At 42.5% G+C, this 26,924-nt stretch overlaps 1 protein-coding gene across 1 annotated transcript in view; it reads left to right on the forward strand.

The window, feature by feature from the left end:
* The window catches only part of Tspan13 (tetraspanin 13), a 29,939-nt gene extending 12,111 nt beyond the window's left edge, over positions 1 to 17,828 (forward strand). Inside the window, exons 2-6 of the mRNA XM_027419750.2 lie at positions 8,697 to 8,864; positions 9,995 to 10,075; positions 11,168 to 11,281; positions 12,463 to 12,576; positions 16,807 to 17,828. Of these exons, the coding sequence (XP_027275551.1) occupies positions 8,697 to 8,864; positions 9,995 to 10,075; positions 11,168 to 11,281; positions 12,463 to 12,576; positions 16,807 to 16,881 (552 nt within the window). The 3' untranslated portion in view covers positions 16,882 to 17,828. The remainder of the gene's footprint in view (positions 1 to 8,696; positions 8,865 to 9,994; positions 10,076 to 11,167; positions 11,282 to 12,462; positions 12,577 to 16,806) is intronic.
* Positions 17,829 to 26,924: the final 9,096 nt, after the last annotated feature.

Here is a 26,924-nt window from a genome sequence, read left to right on the forward strand (position 1 = left end):
CACAGCCCTTTTAACTCCCCTTTAAAGCACCTTTTATATATCAAGTTTTCTTTGTTTTAAAGAGAAAACAGGAAAGGTTGGTGCTTCCTGCTCATAAAAACACCACTATCAAGGAGTTAACGGAGCCATGATCTGTTTTTATCAGCATTCTGTCTCCCAGAGGAAGGAAACTATTTGTCATTGCTCTAAATTTACTTTCAGTTACAACTGTTTTCATAAGAAAACTGTTATTATTCTTGAACAAAAGAGTCTTTGCAGTTGCTTTGTCTCCCAAGGTGTAGTGACAGGCTTAGATTTTTTAATTATGCAGCTACAGTTAATTTCATCTGAAGCCGTAATTTTTAGATTACTGATTTGGATTTGTAATCTCATTCTCCTTAAAATTATAAACCAATGGTAACATTTAATTATCACTTCTGAGAAACAAGTCATTTCATTATTATATGGTAAAGGCTCCTTTTAGTAAAAATGAAACATTGATGATCTATCTTAGAAGTACATTGAATCTCTTTTGGTCTTATTTCTAGCTTGAAAACTTAATTGTGACTATTTGGTGAGTTTCAGTTATGCTATGTTACAAACACAAATCACCCGCAAGCCTATACATCATTTTCAGTTCATTTAAATGAAAAGACTTTAATTTGTTTCGGGATTTTACTTTATTACTGTTTTTAAAGATTTATTTTTATTTTTAATTATATGTGTATGTAGGTGTCTGGGTGTGGATTTGTTCACATTCATGTAGAGCCCATGGAGCTCAGTAGACGACACAGGATCCTCCAGGACAGTCGTGGGCTGCCGAGTGGTGCTGGAAACCGTCTGGGCCCTCTCAAGAGCAGTATTGAATCTTCACTGATGAGCCGTCCATTCTTCAGCTTTTTCCTCTTTAAGATTTATTTTTACTTCATGTGTATGAGTGTTTTGCCTGCATATATGCATAGGTGCACCTGTGACCTCCAGAAGTGGATGTTGAGTCCCCTGGAACTGAAGTTACAGATGGTTGTGAGCTGTCATGTGGGAACCAAACCTGGGTCCTCCGCAAGAGCAACAAGTGCTCTTAACTGCAGAGCCATCTTTCCAGCCCCTGTTTGGGTTTTAGTCAGAGAAGTTAATTAGTTCACATAAGTTCACGGTCATGTGATTTTGCTGTTTGCAGTAATAGATGTGGAATTGGTTTTGCATTAGAGGATTGAATCTACATTCTTTTTTACTTTAAGAACATCCCTTACAAATGGTGATTTGTATTTGTGTGTTTGTGCCTGTGCGTGCATGAGAAGGGTCTAGGGTGATTCACATTTCAGACTGTTAGGTATGATGGACTTAGAGGACTTCATTTGTTTATCTTTGTGCTGACTCTAACTCAGGCCCCTAAGTGTACTAGAAAAGCACTGCCACTAGCTGTCCCCTCAACCCTGGAGATGCTTTTGGCTGTATGTACATGGAGAGTCAGTGAGTGATTGCCAGTGGCCTGTTTTTGGGTGTAAGAAGGAATGTGGATGGCACTCGATGACTCATAGCTAAGGATCAACAACGATTTGGATGAAACAGGATGGTCTGATTTGTAAGGAAAAGCAAAGCAGAAGGTTTCAGGTTGGTGCACATAGAAGAAAGTGCTACTAATGTTCCATAGTTTATGAACTAGGCATCTCATATACAGAGAAAATAACATGCTAGAGTCCTGTGAACTTAGCAGCTGAATTTTACCGAAGCCCAGTGTTCTGTCATGACATCTTCTCTAAGAAGTAAATGTTAGTGGAAGCAACAGTCAGTCACTCTGCACCCCGTGGACCCCATAGTAGACAGTGTAAGTGGTCACTGTCTTGAAATCCATACCTGGCATGTACAAGACAACTTTTGAGCCACAGGAAATTGTGTTGCTATTTTGTATTTGGAAATTGACATATTTTATCAAGATTTCTGTAATGCTTGATTTATCTTTTGCTTTTGAAGTCCCTTGATCTCTTAGTAATAGATTCAAATCACATGTATTCTACTATGTGATTACACTGGGTTGATGGATGCCCAGTCATAGGTGTGGGGTTGAATCCACTGACGTCCTGGTCCACACTAGGTGCAGCAGTGTCCTGGAGTGTGTAGCAGGGGGAATGAGTTTTGAGGATAGCCTGAAAACAGAATTGCTAGGCTAGTGAGTACTTGGGGCTCCTGCCAAATTCTTATTCTGTAAGGTGTTCAGGGGTTAACCCTTTTGCCTGGAGGTGAATTTCAGATACTCTTGACCGTGTCACTGGATTTTTGTGACTTTAGTGTGTATGAGATTGTGTTTGGTGTAATATTTAGGATTTTGTTTGTTGATTGGCCTTTGGGCTTTTCTCTGATTGCTTCTTATTTTTAATTCCTTTGAACCACTTTTGAGCCAGTGCTCTTAATTGCTGAGCCATCTCTCTAGCCCTGCTTTTGGTTTTTATATTTTTATCCTATTGGTGGTAACCACTTGTTTTTACAAATCTTAATACTGTGTAGATGCTTGGATTTCCTCTCTACGTGGTCATTAATGACTCACAATGATGGTGCTGTCCCTCAATTTTGCTTTTTATCCCCTCTTAGGAGAAAATTGTGTTCCTGAAATTTGAAGGGAATTTTATGTTTTGTCACTGAGTATGAATTTTTGCTCTGGGTTTTGTTGGGTGTCCCTTATCAGGGAAATTTTGTGGGATTTACTCTTTTTCTTAATAATATTTCCTTCTTTGAAAAAGTGTGTACCCATTTTTTGGCACAATCTCTTGGAGCACAGGCTGGACTCAGATTTGCTCTTTACTGAGGCTGCCCCTGATCCTTCTGCTCTGCCTTTGCCATCCGGGGATTGTAAGTGAGGACCCCTTCACACACTCGTGCTTTAGCCTGGTTCTCCTTCTGATCTCTCATTTTAAATTAATCCTTTATGATTATATATATTGTGTATAGGTGTTTGTGTCACTGTGCATGTGTCAGAGGGCAACATTTGGGACTCGCTTCTCTCCTTCCACTGTGTGGATCCCAGGATTTAAACTCAGGTTGTCAACTTGGTAGAAAGTGTTTTCAGTCACTGACGTCCTATTGTTTCCCTTTATTTGGTTTGATGTATTTGGCTCATTTTCAAGTCTACATCTATAAAATATGACTTCCCACTTTCTTTTCTTTTTTTAAATCCCTTTAGTTAATTATTTTTATTTTTGTCTGTCCTGGAACTCACTACATAGATCAGGCTGTCTTGAATGCACAGAGCTCTGCCTTCCTGAATGCTGGGACTAAAGGCATGCACCACCACGCCCAGCCTCATTAGTTTAAATATGCCATTTTAAGTCTCAGCTGTGTTTACATCAGGGTCTTGGGAGCTCTATTATTGTCGTCTTTCTCATAGATTTTTTTTCCCTTAGGTGTTTGAGAATTTTGATTGACAGCAAAACTTGTCTTTTTAAAATCTGGACCTGTTTGGGGATTGGGGTTTGCATATGTCTCAGAGTCATTTAGTTTGCTTTTCTCAGGTCTTCATACCCTGTCATTCCAGCTGGTGACCAGCTTCCATCTGAACTGTGGCATTCGGATTCCTGCATGCATGGGGAGAGTGGATTTTAGCGCCTAGAAGACTAGGCATTTCCTTTCCTGACTTTTGAAGATACCCAGAGATCTTTGCAGTCTTCCATAGCACTTTACCTTGAGCTCCCAGATGTGGGTGGGTTAGGGTTCCACTTCCCAGTTCTGCTTGGCCTGAACCCAGAGTCTCCTTTAGACTCTGCTGCCCCCATAGGCTGCTCTCTACCAACTGGGCCAGGACAGCGGAGACTTTCAGTTCTCCTTGCTTTGGGGGTTAATGGGATTTCCTGTAGTGTCTGTGTATACGTTAAGTCCTTTTTCATTTGTTTGAATTGTATTTTAGCAGGACAGGTTGTTGTTTTATTTTAATTCATTAATCAGCTAATTTGCATGATGTGCGGATGAGTGTGGCAAGTGCCATTGTGCTCAGGGGACTTGGGGAGGGGGGTCTAGGGATGGAACTCAGGCTTGAGCAGCAAGGGCTTGAACTGCTGAGCAATCTCCCCACATCCACCCCCTCCCTTCTAAAAATTGTTTAAATTTTTTTTATTTATTTATGTTTCATGTGTTTTGCCTGCCTGTATGTACCGCCATATGCATGCTAGGTGCCCCTAGATAGAAGTCACAAAAGGGCATTGCGTCTCCTGGAACTGGAGTTACAGGTTGTAATCAGCCACGTGTGAGCCAAGACTTGAACCCAGTCCTCTGAAAAGCAGCAAGTGCTCTATATGGCCGAGCTGTCTTCCCATTCCCATCCCCTCCTTTTTTATTTTTCAGAGTCAGGGTCTTACAATGGAGGTCTGGCTGTTAGCTGGATATTTGTTATGTAGTCAGTCCCCTTGGTCTTGAACTCTTGGAAATCCCCCTGCCTTCGCCTCCCAAGTGCTGGGATTGCAAGTGTGGCCATCATGCCCCGATGGTAGAATTCCTAATAGTTTAGAACTGCCTGTGGTAAGCCAAGTAATGCCTGCCCTCAAAGGCGCTTCATAATCTTGGGTTCTGAGGTTTGCAATATGCTTTCCAGTCTGTTTCCATTGTTCAGACCGAGGTTTCCTGTTGTTAAAAAGTTACTGCAAGTGTAGTGGCCGAAAGCAATGGGGTGTAGTCTCCACACCCGACAGCAGGAGCCACTGCAGATCTCAGACCCCGTCTCCTAGAGTCCGATCCTCGCATTCCTTGGCATAGAGCTCTTCCTCTGCCTTCAACACCCACAACATGCCACCCCAAATCTCTCAGACTCCATCCTGCTTCCCACAGCAAAGTCCTTCTCTGACTCGCACCCTCCTCCTGCCTCATGCAAGGACTCTGGAACTGTTGAAGTCTTATTCAGATAATCCAGAGTAGCCATATCTTGAGATTATCAATTGCACACCTTCAAAGTCCTCTTGGCCAGTCTTTAGTATCACCCTGTGGACATTGACCTTTGGAGCTGGCCGTCATGGTGTACTCCTGTGGTCACAGAGGATTGCTTGAGTCTGGGAAGAATGTGGGAGCTATCTGGGGCATCAGGGGGACACACTTGTCTCATAAAGGGGAGTGTACTTTAATGTACTTTCTTCTCTTTGCATTCTTTGGCTTATAAATGGCTACCCTAATGCAGATACATGGTGTTTTTATTTGTGAGTTCATTATAAGATGGTATTTATTTGATTTAATGGCTTATTTCTGGAGAAAGAGAGAGAGAGAGAGAGAGAGAGAGAGAGAGAGAGAGAGAGAGAGAGAGTACACCCAAACAAGTGTACAGTTCAGAGGACAGTTTCCAGGACTGTAGGAATTCTCTGTTTCCACTGTGTGAGTCCTGGCGATTGAGCTCTGGTTGTCCTGCTTGGCAGCAGTCACCCTTGCTTGCAGAGGCATCATCTTGTTGACCGGGATTCATATTTTTAAATAGTCTGAAAAGAATCTAAGAAGAAAACCACTTCATGATACATGAAAATTGATGACTCCACAGTCTGAAATGAAAGTGTCGGTGGTCATGGTGGCACATGCATGTCATCTCAGTACTTGGGAAGCCAAGGCAAGACAATCCTGATTTGGAGGCTAGCCTGAGCTACCTGACCATCCTAAAATTGTCCTAACAAAAATGAAGCAAAACCTTAACCAGCAACAGCAAAACTCCCAAACAAAACAAAAAATCAAAACTTCATCCAAATAAAACTAAAAGATGGGGGTGGTGTCAGCAAAGCCCGGGCATCCCATTTGTACTGTGTGTCTCCACACTGTACAGTATCAGAACTGAGTGATCCCAGCAGGACTGACAATCTGCACAACCAGGTTAAGTAACAGAAAAAGTTCCCAACTTCTGTTTCATCATATGCTCCATCGTTAAGTCTTTCACTGACTTTTTAGTTTAGTGGTTAAGAATATTTAACTTTTAACATTCTCAATTTTTAAAAATTCCATTAATATAATAAGCATTTGGCATGATTTTGGAAGGATTCTTTAAAGCTGAGTTTGTATACATGTATACCACCCAGTGTGCCCATGGGAGCAGAGGAGAGCTTTTGAGGATTGCTTCTAGCCTTCCACCTTGCTGAGGGTGTGTCTCCTGTTTCTGTTGCTGTGCTGTGTATTCCACACCACGTGACCTGAGCACTTCCAGCTGGTTCTCCTGTCTCCTGCCTGAGGGGTGTTGAGAGAACAGCCGATGCCACTGCATTTGGCATTTTAGTAGGTTCTGAGAGCAGACTTGAGTGTTAGGCTTAGGTGGCAAGTGCTTCTCCCTGCTGAACCTTGCCCAGAAGGGTTTTTTATGTTGAATGAAATGCAGGTTGGTGGTCTTGTCCCATGAGTTCACCTGAATTAGTGAGCGAGCCTCCCACCCAGAGCTTGGTGTTAGCAGAGGGGGTGAGGAATCTGTGACACCATGGACACAGGCTGTGGTGTCCTGCTGTTGGTCAAACACTAGTCTAGATACTGCTGTAAGGGTATTGTAACTATGACCACCACTTACCATCAGTTGATTAAGTGAACCAGACTACCCTCCACAGTGTGGGTGGGAAGACTTCACAACCTCTGAAGTTTCCCAAGGAAAAGGGCGTTCTGCTCAGTTTCCAGCGTGCTGGGCCCTACGCATTTCTGCCCGGTCAGTCACAGTTGTGTGGGCCAGATCTTTAAAACCTCTATTGTCCAAGAGCCTCGTTTTCTTTTGATAAGTAGATACAGATGCACACATTTTCTGTTGCGTCCATTTCTGGAGACCCCTAGCTACTCTGTGTGTGTGTGTGTGGACTGCAGTCTGTGCCCCATACCAAGTGATGCTGCTAAGCCAGGAAGAGGTGGGGGCCTTCCTCACACCCACCTCAGGCTTCTGCTTTTACCGACTGTGAAAGGAAATGGACCACGTTTGGATGTTACAAAGTCAGAAATAAGGTCACTTGTGAAGGGGCAGAGGACTTTTTCTCAGTTCACCATTGTTTGAAATTGTGAGGAGACTGAGGGAGCGATAGCACAGAAGTGACAGGGAGCAGCTGAGGAAGGGAAATGGAACTCAGGGAATATTTTCGTTGTTCTCTGTGTGCTAGTCACAGTGGTAGAGGCCACCAGGTCCCTGTCACCAGAAACTGGTTCTGTGGTCCTACAGATGATTTTTTTTTGTTCTTAAGTTTTGGCTCTTTGACCAGGATTCCAAAGAGGAAATGTTTTGAATAAAAACACAAATAGAATATCTAAACACACTACTTAGCAGTTTTGTTTGTATCTCTACATACCTTAAATATCTTTTTTTTAAACTAGTGCAATTAAAACATGTTTAGTATTGTTTAACACAAACTGATACATATTAGCAGAAAAAAATCAAGTGGTAATTTATATATTTCTAAACAGATTTTCCCATGCCTTCCAGTAATGATACTAGAAAAATCTAGTTTTGAATTTTGAGTTTTCCAAACTGAGCATTGCACTCCCACATTACTCCAGGAGATGATTGACCACACGTGTGCTGAAGGTGCTCTACCCTGCTCTGCAGACCCCTCCTCCCTTTCTCTGAAACCTGACTAAGCTAGATATGCTTCTGTGGGTTAGTTATGAGCCCTTTGTGGTTTACTATTTATTTGTTTTTCTTATTTTAAAGTAATTGTGGCTTGAGTTTTATAATTCCTAAGATGTGCTAGTTCTTCTGATAGTGCTTGACAAACCTATAAATAAAATGACTGAGACATGACATGACTTCTTCTTGCTCAAATGCCATTTCATTTTAAATAGCTAAGCTCTCCTACTCTGTTTTCATCTGCATGGCTTTCATGGTCTCTTGTCCCTCTATATTTGAACATACTTGATGTTGATACAATGAACATCAACAGTATTTCTGAAAACAATTTTCGAGTGTTCTCCAGAGCTCAGGCCTGTAAGTTCTAGGGGTACCTGGAGGTAAGAACATAGGGGTACTACTTGCGAATTGCTTCTTGTTCCTGGAGAGACACATGGGGGAAGAGATTGTAGTGCAAGAACAGAAACAATAGCTTCATATTTGAGGAACACAGGGTAACAGGGGAGGTTGGATTGGTTGAGCCTTTTGGGGAGTGGGAAGACAAAGGGGGGTGCGAGCCAACTGGGTTGTGAAGGAAGAGATAAATAATTTTCATGTGAACAGAGCAGAATTGTGGACTGAGGTGCATTGCTGCCTGGTTTTCCATGTGCTGGTCCTGCGCTAGTTTACACTTGCTGGAGTGTAAACCTTATAATCCAGATGACCTCCGAGATTCTGTGGTTGCTTTCTGGATTATTGTTAGTCTTTTTTTAAAAGGCATAATCCAGGGTTACATTAAATTAGTGAAAACAATAATATCCACGGAAGTTTGTGAGATTCAGTCTGCTTTATGTATCTGTGGGTTCAACCACCTGGATCAAAAATTGCTTCATGAGCACAGATTCTTTTCTTGTCACGAATCCCCTGAGAATATGGGTAAGTAATGTTTCGTAGCCTTGACACTGCATTAGTTAGTCTGAGTCATCCAGAGGTGGTTTGATGCTTAAAGGAGGATGTTAGAAATTATACAAATATGACAACTTTTTATATGCAACTTGAATTTGGTGTATGTGGCAGGTTATGGAACCAACACCCTGGAGATCCTGAGGGACTCCTGCCATCGTATGAACATTGCTACGAAGTAAACACCTGGACAGTTCTGGTACTGTATAATTGAACCTCTCCTGTCTCTCCACAGCTGGTCAGTCTGCTGCTCATTGGGATTGCTGCTTGGGGCATCGGCTTTGGACTGATCTCCAGTCTCCGGGTGGTGGGTGTGGTCATTGCTGTGGGCATCTTCCTGTTCCTGATTGCATTGGTGGGACTGATTGGCGCTGTAAAACATCATCAGGTGTTGCTGTTTTTTGTATCCTTTTTAAAAAATCAGGATTGTTATCTCAATCAGGCGAAGTTCTCACTCATTATCAATTATGTTCCAATGGTTGCTGCTAACTTAATATTCTCATTACGGATTTCATTGCCAGGAAGCAACTCTTAGAAAGACACTGTCGGGATAACTGCAAGGAAAAAGCCTTAAGTTTAGTTGTCCCCAACCCTTCCACATCACATCATAGTGTTGTATGCGTTGGGCACACTTCTGATTTTCCTTTGCAAACTCAGAGTTAAAATGAACTCATTTCGTTACTTCTAGCACACTACTGGAAGCTCGTTACTTCCTAGCACATTGATCTTCCATTGAGAATTTTGTTTTGTTTTGTTTTGTTTTGTTTTTTCGAGACAGAGTTTCCCTGTGACTTTGGAGACTGTCTTGGAACTAGCTCTTGTAGACCAGGCTGGTCTCGAACTCACAGAGATCCTCCTGCCTCTGCCTCCCAAGTGCTGGGATTAAAGGCGTGCACCACCATTTAACAGTGTATTCTTTAGGTTTAGTTTTGAGACAGCTTATACATTTGTCTAGATCTGTTTTTTATTTTACAGGTTTCAGAATTTGTATTTCATTTTGGATGTGAGTTTTTCAAAATCTAATTCTCTATCTCTCTTTCTTTTTGAGACAGGGTCTCTGTAGACCAGGCTGACCTCAAGCTTGGGCAGTCCTGTCTCTGCTCCTTAGGCCACCTGTGCTTGCTGTATAGAATTATTTATGTTTTTCTAAATGAATTTAAAATTGTAGTGTATTTGCAAAATAATACAGTGTATCACTTTGAAGTTAGGTAACATTGTTCTAGTTTCTAGGTGAATTGCTTAGAGTGTACTGTCAACACTCCTGCTTTATGCTCTTTCAGAACCATTTGCAGTGTTTCTAGCAGCAGGTAAAGGCACTTGCTGCCAAATCTAAGGACCAGGGTTCAATCCCCAGTACCCACATGGTGGTAGGACAACTGACTCCTGCAAGTCGTCCTCTTCATGAACAGCATGGCGCATGCAGATAGACTCATGCGTGTATAGTCCCGCCCTGGCCACACTCATACTTACAGTGAACAAATAGGTGTGATGATAAAAGGCAAATAAAACAGTCCTTAACCTGTAAACTCTCAGTATATGATTATTCTCCTCCTCGTGTTTATTGTTCAGTTTTCGGTGTCTTGTGCTTGTTTAGCTCTGAATCAGGACCAACAGGTAAGCAAGGATATATATAGGATATATATATTTTTTTTTCTTTTTGTTTTGAGACAGAGTCTTACTGTGTAACTCCGGCTGTCCTACAACTGTGTAGACCAGGTTGGCCTCAAACTCACAGAGATTGCCTTTGTCTCCTGAGTGCTTGTATCAAAGGCATGCATCATCGCACCCAGCTGAGTGAAGTTTTTTTATATTATTTTACTTTATTATACAACATAACTATGAAAATGATGGGAGGAAGTGACTGGAGAATAAGTATTTCTTCTTGCCAAGAATGCCATTTTAACCGGATACCTAAATTCTCCCTCCTGAGGGGTTCGTGGGAACAGCTGCAGGGGAAGTGCCTCAGGTCTTGGTCATCTGTATCCTTAAGTAAGACTTACGGTACGGCACTGGGTGAAAACCGCTGCTGCTAAAAGATGTCTCTTCTTTCCCCACTGCCATGCAGCTCCAAAGTGTCTGTGGCTTCCTTGTAGCAGTTACTCTTTTTTTTTTTTTTTGGTTTTTCGAGACAGGGTTTCTCTGTGGCTTTGGAGGCTGTCCTGGAACTAGCTCTTGTAGACCAGGCTGGTCTCGAACTCACAGAGATCCGCCTGCCTCTGCCTCTCGAGTGCTGGGATTAAAGGCGTGCACCATTTGTAGACAAAAAATGGGTTTCTTGGAGCAACTGAAACTTTGTATTATTGCACTTAGAAAATTATGCCTTTGAAGCAAGTACTGTTTTTAAATTGCTTGTAAAAATCCAGGACTTTTTCTTTTGTAGCATAGAAATACTACCCCCCCTTTTTTTTTTTGGCAGAACAAGGTATATGCTTTAGAAAAGTTGTAATAATTTTATAGAGACTATTTCATGTACATTCTACTGCTAACTATAGAAAAATACGTTTCTTTCTTTCCTCCTTTTTTTTTTTTTTTTCAAGACAGGATTTCTCTGTGTAACTGTCCTGGAACTCAATTTGTAGAACAGGCTGGCCTTGAACTCACTGAGATCTGCCTGCTTCCCTCCCCAGCACTGGGATTAAAGGTGCGCCTCACCAACGCCCGGCTGGGATGATATGTTTTAATGTATCTATGAACTGCGTTTCCTAGGGTCAGCTGCTGGAGGTTGGTTGGAACAATACAGCAAGTGCCCGAAATGACCTCCAGAGGAACTTGAACTGCTGTGGCTTCCGAAGTTATAACCCAAATGACACCTGTCTGGCTGTAAGTCCAAACTATAAAAGCTTTTTTTTTTTTTTTTCCTTGAATGTGTTACATACAGTTCAGTAATGATTAGCAAAGAAGTGGCCTTTCTGATACTGAATTATATTTCAAGATTGTTTGACATATGCTCCTGTTATATTTTGTATGTGAACCGCTGTCACAGTTACCCATTCCATGTCCAGTGAGACACACTGCGTTTATTTTCCTTCCTGTAATTCTTTCTTATTCAGCTCTTTCCTGGAACAAGTTGAGAGGAGAAATGATCAGTCTGGGAGATTTCTGTCTATGCAGTTTTTTAGGGAGGTAGCTAAAGAAGGGTCTATTTTAAATTGGCTCTCTTAACTAGTCCAATACCTCCAAGGTAGAAGACACATAAAACTACCCTCCTCTCTTTGCCTTCTGCATCACTCTAGGCTTGGTGTCCTCCCTGTTGCTCAAAGGTTGTTTGTAGACTCATTCTTGTAGCATTGTCCTGTTTGCCGGTGTCTATTGCTGTGAAGGGACACCATGACTAAGACCACTCTTATTAGAGAAAGCACTTAGTTGGAGGCTTGCTTACACTTTCAGAGGTTTATTCCATTGTCATCATGGAGGGGAACAATGTGCCCTACAGGCATGGTGCTGGGAAAGTAGTTTTGTGTTACATTCTGAGCTACAGGCAGGTGTGTGCATCCATATATAGCGAGATAACTGGGTTTAGCACGGTCTTCTGAAACCTCAAAATCCACTCGCAGTGACACACTTTTTCCAACAAAGGCCACACTTCCTAATCTGTGTAATCCATAACCCTTTCAAACAGTTCCGTTCCCTGGTGACTAAGCATTCAAATACATGAGCCTCTGGGGGACATCCTTAAGCAGACCACCACAGCTGGGTTGTCTTACAGTGCATTTGTATCAGCACGAGAATCTCTGTTCTGGCAGGATGGAGTCTTACACAGTGTAGTCTGGACACCTGCCCATCATCTTGATAGTTCCCAGATGGGGATGGATACTACAGAGCATGCGCAGGAAATGGCCATCTTGGAAATTTACACACAGTTTAAAATTTATACTTAAATTAAATGTAGCACCCTAGACCTGAATTTGGTTTGTGTGTGTGTAATTTTAGTTTTGAATGTGATTATCTTTTTGTGAATGTACTCTGAAGCAACTAATGGGCCTTTTCTTTTATTGATGCAGAGCTGTAATAAAATGGCACACAAATGCTTGCCATGTGCCCCCATAATCGAAGCGTATGCTGGAGAGGTTTTGAGATTCGTTGGTGGCATTGGCCTTTTCTTCAGTTTTACAGAGGTTTGTCCTTCCCCTTTGTCATAGAGAGTTCTGTTTTGTATGTCAAGAAAACACAGCATTGCACTTCAGCATAACAGCTAATATTCAAAAGCTCCTTTCCTCCTTAGGTCACTCAGTGTTATGGGAACAGCCTAACTTGGAATAGGAAAATCTGACAGATCTAGCATGAACTTTATGATAGGGTGCCATTCTTGATCTGTTTTCCCTGAGTAAATTGTAATAAATGAAGAGATTAGGCTGGATTAGCTCTGGGCTTTCTTCATCTTTCTAGACTTATATGATAAATTATAGTTTAATTTTGTCATAAGTAGAACATTACTTAGTATATGTTATACTTGGTATGTGTTAATACTATAACACACATATGCATATATCCAGACAAAGATTTGTTTGTAAAAATTGCCCCTGTTGCTGGGCAGTGGTGGTGCACGCCTTTATCCCAGCACTCAGGAGGCAGAGGCAGGCGGATCTTTGAGTTCAAGGTCAGCCTGGTCTACAGAGTGAGTACTGGGACAGCCAAGGTACAGAGAAACCCTGTCTCTGAAAAAAAAAAAATGCCCCTGTAACTGAAGAAAGCTGGGAGTGGGAGAAGTGAGGTGATCTTTCTCAGAGAAGAACTCATTAATTTGTTATCTAATACCAAATAGTCAACCCTGAAACCATACATAGAATAGCATTATAAGGACCAGAAGATTTATTTAGGAATATACATAAATATTTATGTTTGCAATAATAATCAATGCAAGAAGAGGCCATTAATTTGAAGGAGAGTGGCAAGGGATATATGGGAGGGTTTGGAGAGAAGAAAGGAAGGAGAAATGTAATAATATTATAATCGTAAAAAATGAAATATAAAAATTGTGTTACTTTCGGGCTGGAGAGATAGCTCAGAGGTTAAGAGCACTGGCTGCTCTTCCAGAGGTCCTGAGTTCAATTCTCAGCAACCACAAGTTGACTCACAACCATCTGTAATGAGATCTGGTACCCTCTTCTGGCCTGGGCAGAACACTGTATACATAATAAAAATAAATAAATAAATAAATAAGTTAAAAAAATTGTGTTACTTTCAACTTAAAAAAATTTTCCTCTGAAACTGAAAGGATAAAATGGAGCAGAAAGGGTACCTTTGGTGGGCCCTGCCAAGGTGTGCCACAGAGAAATTCCAGATCAACAGATCTAATGCAAGAGATTTATTGGGCAAGGGAGAAGGGAGAGCAAAAAGAGTGAAAGGCCGTCTCAGAGTGGGGACATGAAAGAGGCAGGCGACAGACAGACAGACAGACAGACAGACAGACAGACAGAACAAGCTAGAGGGGAGCTAGAGAGGCACTGTGATGGACAAACCACTTGTAAGGAGTGCCTGTGTGGCCTAGCTCGCAGCGGAAGTGCGCTGCTCCTGGTGGTACCTTGCAGAAGGTGATGACGCAACTGCCACGGCCAAGGCAGAGGCAGGCTGCTGAGGATGACCAGAAACTTTCCTCTGCTATTACCTTTCTAAAGCCTGTAGGTAGCTACTGTCATTATTTGTATGTTTATATTATATTAATGTCTTTGCATGAATTAGTAAACTCTCATATACTAACTAGTAAGCAGAACTGGAATGCTAATTCTATATTCTGTATTAAATCCTCAATATCTGTGGACAGTTCTTGATGCTTCTGAGTTGATAATATGTATTGGGAAAAAAGTTGATTTTGAGGCAGGCTCTTATTATGTAGTCCCTGCTGGTCTTAAATTCCCCTTGTCTCAGCCTCCTGGACGCTGGTGTTATAGGTGTGAGCCACCGTGATGGCCTTAAAATTTCTTTTTTAACAAAGGAATTCCATGTGTGATACTTTGTTTCATGGAAACAATTATATAACAACATAAAATGAATACACAGGTTATTTATAAGCAATTTTTGAAGGTTTTTAAATTATGCGCACAAATGTGTATCTGTGTGTAGGTACATGCACATGGGTGTGGCGGCCAGAAGAGGTTGTCAGAATTCCTGGATGTGGAGGTGTTGTGGGAACCAAACTCCAGCAAGAGTAGCATGTAATCTCTTCACTGCTGAGCAGTTTCTCTGGCCCTCACCATATTTACTTCTGATCAATCTTTGGGCCCTTTTTGCTTCTTGGCAGTATGCTGGATCAGTTGAGACATATGTGTGTCACAGGACGGGGCTGGAAACGGAGTGCACCTACTTGCTCATTATGTGCCCTGGGGCAAGTTATTTAATCTTGCTGTGTGTCTCACCCTCCAAGGAGAATCACAACAGCAGAGAGCCAGTGATGGAAAACTGGGGTGCTGTGAGGAGTACTTGGTGCATGAGGGGTAGCTAGTGTTTTGTAGCCATTGGTAAAGTATTAGCATATGTCATATTATTCCCTATCAGAAAAAGATGGTACGCTGCTAAAACATGAGCTGTCCACATCACACATCTGTTTTAAACAGACAGCAGAATATGGATCAAATAATTCTTCTAACAGAGTTTGTATGTATAGCTACAGAAGCAGAGTAGGTTACTTAGAGGAGCAACATATGTCCTTACAAAACTGCAAAAAAAACTCTGCATTTTATATGGTTAGAATTTAGCCATGAATGGGATTGCTTAATCTGTTGATCCTTTAATTTTCTTTTTTAAAAATTGCATTTACTTATTGTGTGTGTGTATTGGGGATGGGGGGGCAACATGCTTGTGCCACAGTGGGTGTGTGAGGACCACAAGGACAGTCCTATGGAATCGGTTCCCTCCTTCACCATATAGTTTCTGAAGATTGAACTCAGGTCATCAGGCTTTGCAAAAAGTGCCTCTGCCTAAAGCCATCTCATCCCATCTTTTAGAAAAGTTTAATTATTTATTCATTCATTTATTGGGGACAGGGTTTCCTCTATGTAGTCCTGGCTGTCCTGGAACTTGCTCTATAGACCAGGCTGGCCTCTGCCTCCTGAGTGCTGGGATTAAAGTTGTGCCCCCACCACTGCCACCTGGCGTACATTTCTCTAGTTACCTGGGTGTGGGTGCACCCGTGCCGTGATGCATGTGTAGAGGTCAGAGGACAACTTTTGGGAGTCTGTTCTACCTTTTCTCTATGTGGGCCCTGGACATCAGAGTCCAGTGACTCAGGTCATGAGGCTCTGTAGCAAGTGCCTTTACCCACTGTTTTATCTTGTCAGTCCAACCACTTGGTTTCTTTTTAATAGGTAAATATTTACACAGTTGACTCCTGTGTGTGGAATGTCATTTTGCTTTCCCCTAGGCATACATTTCTAGGTATAAAATACAGCATAGTATGGGAATAGTCAAGAGATCTTGATAAGCAGGGCTTGGTGGCTCACACCTGTAATCATAGCACTTGAGAAGCAGAGGCAGGTGGATCTCTCTGAGTTCCAGGCTAGCCTGGTCTATCTATATAGTGAGAGCCTGTCAAAAAACAAAGCAAAACAAAAACCAAAACCAAAAACCAAACAAACAAAAAAACAAAACAAAAAAAGAATGAAATTCTGTATTGGTAAATTGTCTTCTGAGAAGAATCTACCACCAACTTTTGATTTAATAACTAACTTTAGATATTCTTATTATTAAAGATATTTGACAGGGCTTGAGAGGGGGCTCAGGGGTTAGTAATGCTTGCTGCTTAGGGCAGTTACCATTGGAGATGAAGATTTACAGAATTTGGTTCCCAGTACCCACATCAGATGGCTCATAGTCACTGTAACTCAAACTCCAGGGGGCTCCACGGCCTCTGGACTCTTGGGGGCACCCCTGCACATGTGCACATATAATTAAGAGCAATAAAAATAAATGTAAAAAACATCCAGAGTTCACACTTGGCTATTTATCAAAATGGAAAAGTCAAACTTGCTATTCCAGCTTCAAATGCAGCTGCCAGTGTGGAGCATGTTCTGCCTTCTTGCCTCGTCATCACACTTTATCTCTGTTCTCCCACTCTGGCCATCTCAGCTCCCCTCTTCTCAGGACCATGGTGTGTGCACCTCTGAGTCCACCTGGAAGATCTCTTCCTCACATAACCACACCTTTACCTCAGAGAGTAGCATTTGCAGGTCCCAGGCAGCATGCAGTCTACCACAGTGTTCATATCTCAGTGTTATTAGGGCCTGTCCTTTAATTTGCCCGAAGTCTCTCTTCCTTGAACAAAAAGTATGCAAAAGTAATTCAGAAGTTTCAGTTATTCTGTTGATTAACTAAATCTGCACAACACTTACTTTTTCTTCTTTTAATTCCAGATCCTGGGTGTTTGGCTGACCTACAGATACAGGAATCAGAAAGACCCTCGAGCCAACCCGAGTGCTTTCCTTTGAGGAGGAAACGAGGAAAGTTCTCCCGTATTTTCCCATCTTGCTCACTTTCTCTAATCTTAAGTTCTTAAGTTAAACTAATTTGTTCATCTGTCAGGCAACAGTATCTGACTATCAACAGTGGAACTAAATATTTTCACTCTAACATTTCTCTAAACCTTTTTTTGTTGACATTACTGAAAAGGCAATTGAAATCCATGGTGTTTGCTGACCCTCAGTGGTCCTTATAATCTACTGTTCTTGTCTGGCACTGTCCACTGTGGCCTTTCTTAGCCTTTTTATGTGCTGTAAAACTGTGTGTGGCATCCTGGGGAAATGAAATTGTGAGCCCCAATCTCCATCTCACCAGATAGTTGTACAGAGCACTGTGCTGTGCGGGCGGCTCCCCCAAAAGACACTTGAAGTTCACGAAGTGGAAAGAAGAGTCTGTGGTGTTCAGTCCTTAGGAGAAATCTGAGTTCCCTACACTTTATATCTTTTTAGGAAAGCTACATTGTAATGAAAAGTGTTAGCATATAAGTGATCATTTAGTTCTAGTAGTCTGCCATGATTACATCTGTGTATTCTAGAAGTAGCTGTGTCTTTAGGAAACGGAAGTTTAGTTTTTGAGTTTTATAGTTGAGGTAAAGGAGGTACCATTTGGGAAATGTTCTGGAGTGTGACAGTTATCTTCAGCTTTCAAAATGAGATGAGCTAGAAGATAGCTACATAATTGGACATTCTTTTTTTTTTTTAATAATTTGAAGTTCAAAACACTGTATTTGTAAGCAATGTGCAATCAATATGTTGGCCTGTGCAACAAAAAGATATTTGATTTTCTTAAAAAAAATAACTAAGTTATTGTGACAGTGAGTTGTCAAATCCAGACCTATTTAAATGCGCTACCTCCCATAAACTGAGAGAGAAATGGTGTTTGTGGCTCTGTATGTTACATTAAAAATTAAAAGCTGGAAACCTTTCTTTGTGTATGGGTGTTTGAATCAAAAGGAGGTACGGGGAGTGTTGATAAACTAAGGTAAGTAGGCATCTTTCCCTCTGCTCTTTGGCCTTCTGTTGGACACCAAAGTAGTGTTCAATCAGGCCTTGGAAATAAACTCCCAGCAATGATGTCTATTGGTAGTTATCTTCAAATCATTTCCTAGGTTAAAAAAACAAAACAAAACAAAACAAAACAAAAAAACATATGTATGTGTGCTTTTGTGTGTGTGTGTGTGTGGGTGTCAGAGGACAATTTGTAAGAATTGGTTCTCTCTTTTACCATATGGGCCCTAGGGATCAAATTTGGTCATCAGTCTGGGCGGCATTGTTACTACTGATCAACCTCCTGCTTCCTAAATGCTTTATTGAACTATTTCAGTGGTTCATATTATCTGCATGATGAGAAAGGTGTTTGTATGTATTTGGAGAAGTCATTGGTATTTATATGGGAAGAGTACACACATTATTTCTCATTGGTGACAGTTAATTTCCTGTCTTGGTGTGGAGTAGTGTGGGATACATCGTTGGTGATTGTTTTTGGAGGGGGTAAGTTTTAGATGATGACAGCTGGTAAAGCACTGATCCACAGATTAATGCATGTGGGCACACTTTGTTGTTCTGCCTCTTTTGTGACTGCTGCTGGCTAGTGTTGTACAGAAGCCAAGCCCTGCTATTTTGAAGGTGTCATGCTGAGACGGTGGCCACCTGGGCAGAACTTCGTATGCCATACGATGGGGATGTGACTCACGAAGGGAGTGTGTGGAAGGGATTCTGTTTTCCCTTTCAATCATCTTGTGTTTTTCTGTTTACTCAGCTGCAGTTCAGAGTATCTTACAAGATTCTGGAACTCTAGGGGCTCACCTTGGTGGAAATGACTGGAAAGGCTATTGCACAAAGAACATAAACTTGCCTGTGACTTGCTTTGTGCTCTCTCTTATTGCCATGGTTCTATTGCAGTCAGACAGTTAGAATCAGGGTCTGGGGGCTTGGAGAAATGGATCAGCTGTCTAGAAAGCACTCTGCTTTTGGGGAGGACCCGAGTTCTGTTCCCAGCACCCACACTGGTGGCTCACAGTGGTCTGTAACTCCAGTAGCTGCAGGGGGATCTGATGCCTCTGGGCTCCTCAAGTGCCTGCATACCCCAACACACACACACACACACACACACACACACACACACACACACACACACACACACGAAAAATAAATTTATTTTTGCTTTTGTTTTTTAAATCGGTCTGGCCCTGATGAGTATTTTTGTTAGTTATGGATTTGGTCTTTTGAGACAGGGTCTTGCTATATATCCTGGACTGCTTTTGAATTTTCTATGTAGCCCAGGCTGGTCTCAGACTTAAGGTGATTCTCCTAACTCATGTGCTACCACACACCAGGGTGAATCGTTAGGATTTTGAAATTGCCAGGTTATTTAAGCGAACAAATAATAAATGACTAGGCAGCTGGGATGCACACATTTAAGAGCTGGGGTATTCTCTTTCAAATGAATCTGACTTTTTCCTTTGTCTAGGATGTGAAGGTGGGGATTATTCACCCTCTTCTAGGATGCTCTCGTGATCCCTGTTTGTTTCTGGTTGAAGACATACATCTGCCAATTCATGGTGTCTCAGCATCTACTGGAAAGCCCTCTGAACAGGTCCATCCCATCCTCTTCCATGAAGGGCCCAGCTGTGAGCCTACAGAGCCCAGGCAAGGCTCCTCCTGATTGCAGGATGGGTGCTTCTCTGTGTATCTGCAGTCACAGAGCATGATGTCTGGAACAGAGGAGTGCAGATCTCAAGTTACACTGAAAGATGGTTCCCTTCCACCCAAACCTTTATCTCCTTGAAAAGGAACCCACTGCCTAAGCAGTTCTCTGAGTCCCTGTTTACACATCCCATTTAGAGGAATGTTCCTTAGAACATTTGCTCCGTCAGCCTCGGACTCAGGAAAATACAGCTAGTGTAATGGGAAAAGGTTTGGCTGTTACCGCTCACATCCGAGCTAATCATGGGGTGAAGTTCATCTCTGATACTGTGATCTGTGGACAGCATTGTGTTTACTCTGAAAACCAGTTCTGCATGCTCAACCTTGCAAATAACCACCGGGCAGGATGCTTCAGACAGGGAGAGGAAACCAGGCGATCAGTTCTTGGTTTCTTTGAGCCAAACCCTCCTTGGTGTTCTTAAATATTTGTTTAACCTTGCTTCAGTTTATTCATCACTTTATAAATACATTAAATATGTGAAACTATTTTACCTTTTAGCTGAGAGAATACTGAGACAGGAGCACATTTCCACCAAGTAGTTTATAGAAAAGCACACTGTGACTGTATAGACATGACTGCTTATGTAGGAGTGGTCTTATTGGAGAAGACATGAGCATTAAAGACCAAGTTTACCAGGCTCCTGGTTAGTGAGGGGGGTTGATGCAAACAGTAGTTGAGGGAAGGAGATGTGGAAAGGATGGGGCTAGTCCTATTTTCATTTTTCTTTTACTTTTTAAAATGAATTTTTAATTATGTGTCTATGTCTTTGAGTGTAGGTTGTGTGCATGTCAGAACAGCCCATGGAAGCCAGAAGAGGGTGCTGCAATGCCTGATCTGGAGTCACAGACAGTTCTGAGCTGCCTGATGTGGGTGCTGCGAACTGAACTTGAGTGCTCTTAACCATTGTGCCGTTTCTCCAGCCCTGTGTTGCAGTTTTCCTTGAGTGTCCTGTTATATCTGGGCACACCTGGAAAGAGGAAAGTCAGGCTCCCCTGCTATGAGTCCAGCCACTTGTCACTATGCTCCTTAGGAAAACTATCTTGGAAATTCATTGTCAAACAAGCTTTTGGGGGAGTTGCCAGAGCTAAAATATGTGTCAAAGAACGGGCTTTGCCATCTGTGGGGGGCGAAGCTGCTTTTGCTTACTTTGAGTATCTCATTCTTTTCCAAGAGGTGAGGTCATAACTTGGCAAGGGGCCTGAAGCTGATGTGATCACAGCTCCTTAAACTGAATGAAGAGCTCTGGTCTTACTTAGAACTTTTCCTGTCCTTCCTGCTCTGTCTCCCATTCTCAGTATTGATAAAGGAATGACCTCAGTAGCTTCATAAGATTACTGAATCCAAGGGGGAAACAAAAGAAAACAAATGCCAAACCCAAATCAGAACATATCAGATGATCACTTAAGAGAGACTGGTGCTGCAGCAGGTGGGAGTGGCTAACCCCAGTGTGTTGCCTTAAAGGGCGATACACCTTATCGACAATTTTTTATTTTTTTTTTGAAACTGGATCTTTCTAAGTAGCCCTGGCTACCCTGAAACTCACTGTGTAGACCAGGCTGGCCTTAAATTCACAGACATTTGCCTGCTTCTGCCTCCCATGTGCTGGATTAAAGATATGCCCCCAGTCAGTTAAAGCCAGTTTTCTTTCTGCCCATCTCAGCTATGGGGTCTAAGGTAGAAACTGGAGAAAATATTGTGGATATATATATATTATGTTAACCATGATAAACATAGAGGTCCATGGCATTAAGTGCATTTATATTTCACAGTTATGACCACCTGTTTTTGTTTCTTTATTATTGCTGTGAAATTATTGCTGTGAAGAGATGCTGTGACCGAGGTGACATACAAAGGAAAACATTTATTTGGGGCCTTGCTTCCAGCTTCAGAGGGTGACTGTGTGGCCATGATGGTGGAGAGCAAGGCCCCAGGTGGGCAGGAATGGTGCAGTAGCTCAGAATTCACATCCTATCCATAAGCCTGAGGCTGAGAGAGACTGGGCCTGACTCAGGCTTCTGAGATCTCAAAGCCCATCCCCAGTGACACATCTCCTCCTAGAAGGCTGCACCTCCTCACCCTCCCTGAACAGCTCCTTCAACTAGAGACTAAGCATCCCAACATGTTAGCCTATGGGGCCATTCTCATTTTTTCTTGTGAACTGGAATGCCACATCCATTAAACAGTTAAAAAAACAAAAAACAAGAGGGATGCCTAAGAGCCATTAGCAACTGAAGTGTTACCTCAGTTGCTGTCCACTGCTGTCAAATATGCTTCAGGAGACATTTAAAGAGAGCAAGCATTAACAATACCATTCCACCAATTAATGCATATGAGATCATCCCGGAGGGATCAAGTAGCCTTTTTATATTATGCCAAACTTTTCAATAAATAGAGTTAAAGGCTATAACCTCTGCCCTTGTCTGATTTAATTAAAATAAATCAATTTGTTTCTATGGGGGGGTGCAAGAAAAAGGAGTATATACATTACCCATCCTGGGTTATTGCCTCTTTGGTGGAAGCAGGCTGACCCATGTCTGGGTGCTCATCTCTTACCTGGGATCCATATTGAAAATGTGGCAGTCTGAGGCAAACCACAAGCATACCTTCACCCACCAATAAGCAGGGGTGGGGGGGGTAGTGTTGGCTGCCATTGGAGGCAGATAGGATCCTTCCAAAGGGGCAGGGGTGTGTTTCTTTGCAGTGATACTCCATACTTGTAGGCCTGGCTGAGCTCCTTGTCATCAAAACTGAGAAAGTTCATGTGGAAAAGGACCTCTGTTAAGGCCAGATGAGGATCTCTCTTAGCCTGTGAGATAGTCCTGGCCTATAGTTCCTTTAGAGCTCTGTTGGTCCTCTTCACAATGGCTTGTCCCAGCAGATTGCAGGGGATGCCAGTGGTATGGAAAATCTTCTATGACCTCAACGCTGAGAGGCATAGGCAGGGCCGGCCATACATGCAGATACATAGACACACATACACTTACAAATAATTAAAAACAAGATAAATATGTTAAAAATGTAATAAAATTCTACTGAAAATATGTCACATCTATCATCATCTAATGGGGGAAGTCCTTCTGTGTGTATGTTTGTCTCATTGGTTGATAAATGAAGCACTGTTGGCCAATAGGGAAGCAAGTTAGGCAGGACTAGGAGAGAAGGAGGATTCTGGGAAATACAGTAGAGACAGAATTGCTATGTGATCCTGGCAAGAGAGGACACATGCTGCCGGCATCCTTGTAAGGTAAGTCTTTATAAAATATATAGATTAATGGTTAAGGTTGATAATTAAGACTGAGCTAGCAAATAAGAAATCCTAGTCATTGGCCAGCAGCATTGTAAATAATATAAATCTCTGTGTGTTATTTTGTGGCCCTAATGTGGAGGCAGAACTCAGGTGACTGGCGGAAAGAGTTATCGTTATAATCATCCATCATTTATCTATCATATATTTGTCTATAATCTATTTTACCTATCAGTCTGTTTATATATACTTCTACCTCTTGGTGCTTAAGAATAATGCTGCCTTGTACACATGTAACTGTCCAAGCCCCTGCTTTTATTCCTAGGCTATATTTCCAGCCAGGACTTTGAGTGATGTTTATCACCTTGATGGCATCATTATGAACCAGGTAGAATCCATGTTGTTGGGCTCCATCTTCTTTCTGGAGACTTCAGAGATTGCTGTTAGGAAATCTTTTTGTTCACTGTGGAAAACCTAAACATTATTAATATCAAAACAGAAAGTTTAAATTTTAGGATAGATATTTATCCAAAGAAAGGTACTGAAGAGCCAAAACTAAGTAAGGGGAGAAATTAAATTTTGGGGAGATAACAGAGCTCAGTCCCTAGATTTTTTACTTTCTTCTGTCCCACACTAGGTGTCTCTTCTGATATGAGACAGGAACTCTCAATTTTTCTTCTAACAACATGCTTGGGCTTTGAGAGGAAGAGAGCCATGCTCCAACTCCAAAGCCAGCTTTGCCTTTTAATTGAGTTGGGACTACAACTTTTCTGAGAAGTAAAGAGATACAGATGTATAGGTAGTGAGAGCTAATATGTGACAGGTGCCAGGGCTCAGTCCTCTGACTTACGATATCTTGTGTGAGCAGCACACTGCTGGTAGTGGGGTCAGTGAGTCTTTGACTTGAAAAAAGGCCAGCATGAACTGCCTGTACAGAGTACTGGCTGTCAGAAAAAACAATGTTAATGGGCTTGGTCTGGCACTACACTATGACCTTTCGGAGGGCCAGTAGCTCACCCATTGAACAGAACCAGGGTTAGGGATGACATATGTAATATATTTGGAGCCAGGATGCTGGACAGTGCCCATATCCTCCAGGATGTCTCTGTCCCAGAAGTTTCTTGGCAAAACCATAGAAAAGATAGGGTGAATGGCTCCCTTGTTGTCATTAAGGTCTTTCCAATGAACCAGACAGGTGGTAAGTTGTGAATCTTGGCCTCTTACTCCACCGATGAGAGGGGCCACGTCTACATTTCCAATGGGGAAAGTGGAGCACCTTCTTTCTGTTAAAATGGTTATGTCTGCACCCGTGTCCACCAAGACTCTAATGGGTTGTCCATCAATATAGATTGTCAACATTGGGGAGCATGGGAAAATGGGCAATTTCCAATAGATTTTTGGATTACCAGAGCCTCCTCTTACTGGTGGGGGTGGGGGCTGAGAAGTGCCCTTCTCCCTGGAGGTCTGGAGATTAAAGGGGTGGGCACTTCAGCAGGCTGTGGTCCACAATCCTTTCCCCAACGAAATCCCTTACTGTATCTGGGGCACTTGGGTCCTAGGTTTTGCCTGGGGGCAGTCACACTGCAGATGGCTTGGTTTGATGCCATCTCCAACAATATCTGTCTACTTGGAGGCCGATAGGTGTGTCATCAGCATGCTGCCTGTCTTCAAGAAGGGCACCCAGGAAGTGGTAACAGCAGTGTTGGGACCATAACTTGGGTCAAGACCTCTTGTGGCCAGTACCACTTGTGAATGTCCTCATTACAGACCACTGTGACCACATTGCATGTTGGGGCATTAAGCCCCTCCCAAACCAATTGTTTGATTAACAATTCCCTAGTGGAGCCCAGTGTGCTCTCCACTCCAATGCCTCACTGACATGTGCAAGAAAATCTGTAGAAAGTTTCCTTGGCTGTTGAATAAGATTGTGGGAGTAAGCTGAAGGGTTCCACAGGTGCATGCCTTAAGAGCTTTAAAGGCCAGGTCAGAAACCTGTTGGTAGTAGGCTTGATGGCTAATATGCCCGATTGATGAGGTGGCCAAAGCCTCCTCATCTAGTGAGCATGTATGTCAAGGGTCATGTGAACATTAATTAAGAGGTGCGCTCCTGCTTGAGCTTCTGCTTGACCATTGTAAGCGGATTCCCAGCTAAGAAAGGCAACCGGCTCCAGCACAGCTTTTAATGGCATTTTATCCTAGGTTGATGGGAAAGACTTCCACTGGCCTTTGAAGCCTGGGGAGGGAGGCTGTGGTGGCTAGGGGTCGTACTACAGTGCAAGGAAATTTTTTGCCTTCAGAGGCTGGTGGACATTTCGACACTTTAGTCCAAGGGTGTTGCAGTGGAAGTGTAGCCTCCAGCGTCAGGAGTGGAGTTCATGGGGAAGTGGTACATTCGGTCTTAAAGGTGGCCTTGTTCTCCTTAGCATGTTTTGTGAGGCTTGAACTGTCTGTCTCCTCATCATTGGATGTCATTGAGAGATGAGACATGGAAGGGGTGGAGGTGAAGGAGAGGTGAGCAACTATCAGATAGAAGATGACAGTCAACATGGGAGGAACAGAAAAAATATGTGCCTTCCTAACTGGACGGGAAGACAAACATGACAGACAACACAAAAGAAAGAAACAATGAGGGTCCCAACACTTACCTGCCTGAAGGGACTGAAAGCACACAACATAGAGGGGCCTTCTCACCGAAATATACTGTCTTGGGGGTGCTGGACAGCACCACGAGTCAAGAGAGGGAAACACTAGAACCTGTTCTGGGCAAAACCCCAAAATTATAGCTGCAATAATAAAAGAAAAAGGACTCTACTAGGTGAGCTCAAAACCTATGCTAGAAGTTCCTGTTCTGGGCATCAGATATTGCTGGGTTCTAACTGCTCCCTGGGGCAGGGAGTGGGGTGGGCGAAAGAGAAGACATGGAGTCAACAATACAGACCCTGGGAGTTAGGTGAAAGGAAAAACAAGACTCATTTATTCAACAATAGGTAGAAACTTATATAGCCTCCCAGCCCCCATGTGTTCTGATCCATTGACATTGCATAGTTGTCCCTCATTGGCTAGGCACCTCTGACAGTACCTGTTGCTGGGGCTTCAGGCAGGGTCTCGTGGTCACCCCTTCATTGGTTGGGCAGGATCAGGACCATTAACAGCAACTGTTAGACTCCAGGTTGGCTCAACTCTTAGCCTGGTAGGTCTTAACTTCTAACATGCACAGACATGTATGACCAAGGGTTCTTACTTCATGCTCAGTGTTTTGAGGTACCACGGGTCTGTTTTTCAGACCATTTTACACTCCCATGATTACTGACATTTTTCTTCAGCTTTTAGACACAATACCCTCCAAACTTGGCTCCAGTCTTGTGATTATCTGTCAAAGAAATAGAAGATGCTGTATGATGGGAGTTGGATTTGGCAGAAAAAGTGGATATTGTCAATGTTTCTATGAGCAAGTTCTACAACAAGTGCTTTCAGAGTGGAATCTCCACTCTTGTGGGTTTTGGGGGCATGTATTTCATATTTCCTGTAGTTATAAATGTAAGACAGAAACTTTTCAGTTCTTTTCTGGTTTTCTATGCTCATTACCTTTCAAAGAATTTTAAAGATTTATTTAGTTTTATTTTATGTGAATGCATGTTTTGCCTGTATCCGTTTGTGCATCTGCACTGTGTGCTCAGTGCCCACAGAGACCAAAATAATGTGTGACATTCTTGGAACTAGAGTTATAGTGTGAGCCACCTTGTGGCTGGGAACTGAACCTGAGTCTTCTGCAGTAGCAATAAGTCTTCTTAACCTTTAAGCCATCCTAAACATTTATTTACTTATTTATTCTCTCTCTCTCTCTCTCTCTCTCTCTCTCTCTCTCTCTCTCTCTCTCTGTGTGTGTGTGTGTGTGTGTGTATGTGTGTACATATGTATACCATGGCTCACATGTATAGTCAGCAGACAACTTGCACGAGTTATCTTCCCTTTCCACCGTGGGGATCCCAGGAACTGAGCTCAGATCCCTGAGGCAGGTGCTCTTACCTGCTGAGCTGTCTTGCCTGCACCTCTAGCTTCCTA

The sequence above is a fragment of the Cricetulus griseus genome, chromosome 5, assembly GCF_003668045.3.
Source record: "Cricetulus griseus strain 17A/GY chromosome 5, alternate assembly CriGri-PICRH-1.0, whole genome shotgun sequence".
NCBI classification, from domain to species: Eukaryota; Metazoa; Chordata; class Mammalia; order Rodentia; family Cricetidae; genus Cricetulus; species Cricetulus griseus.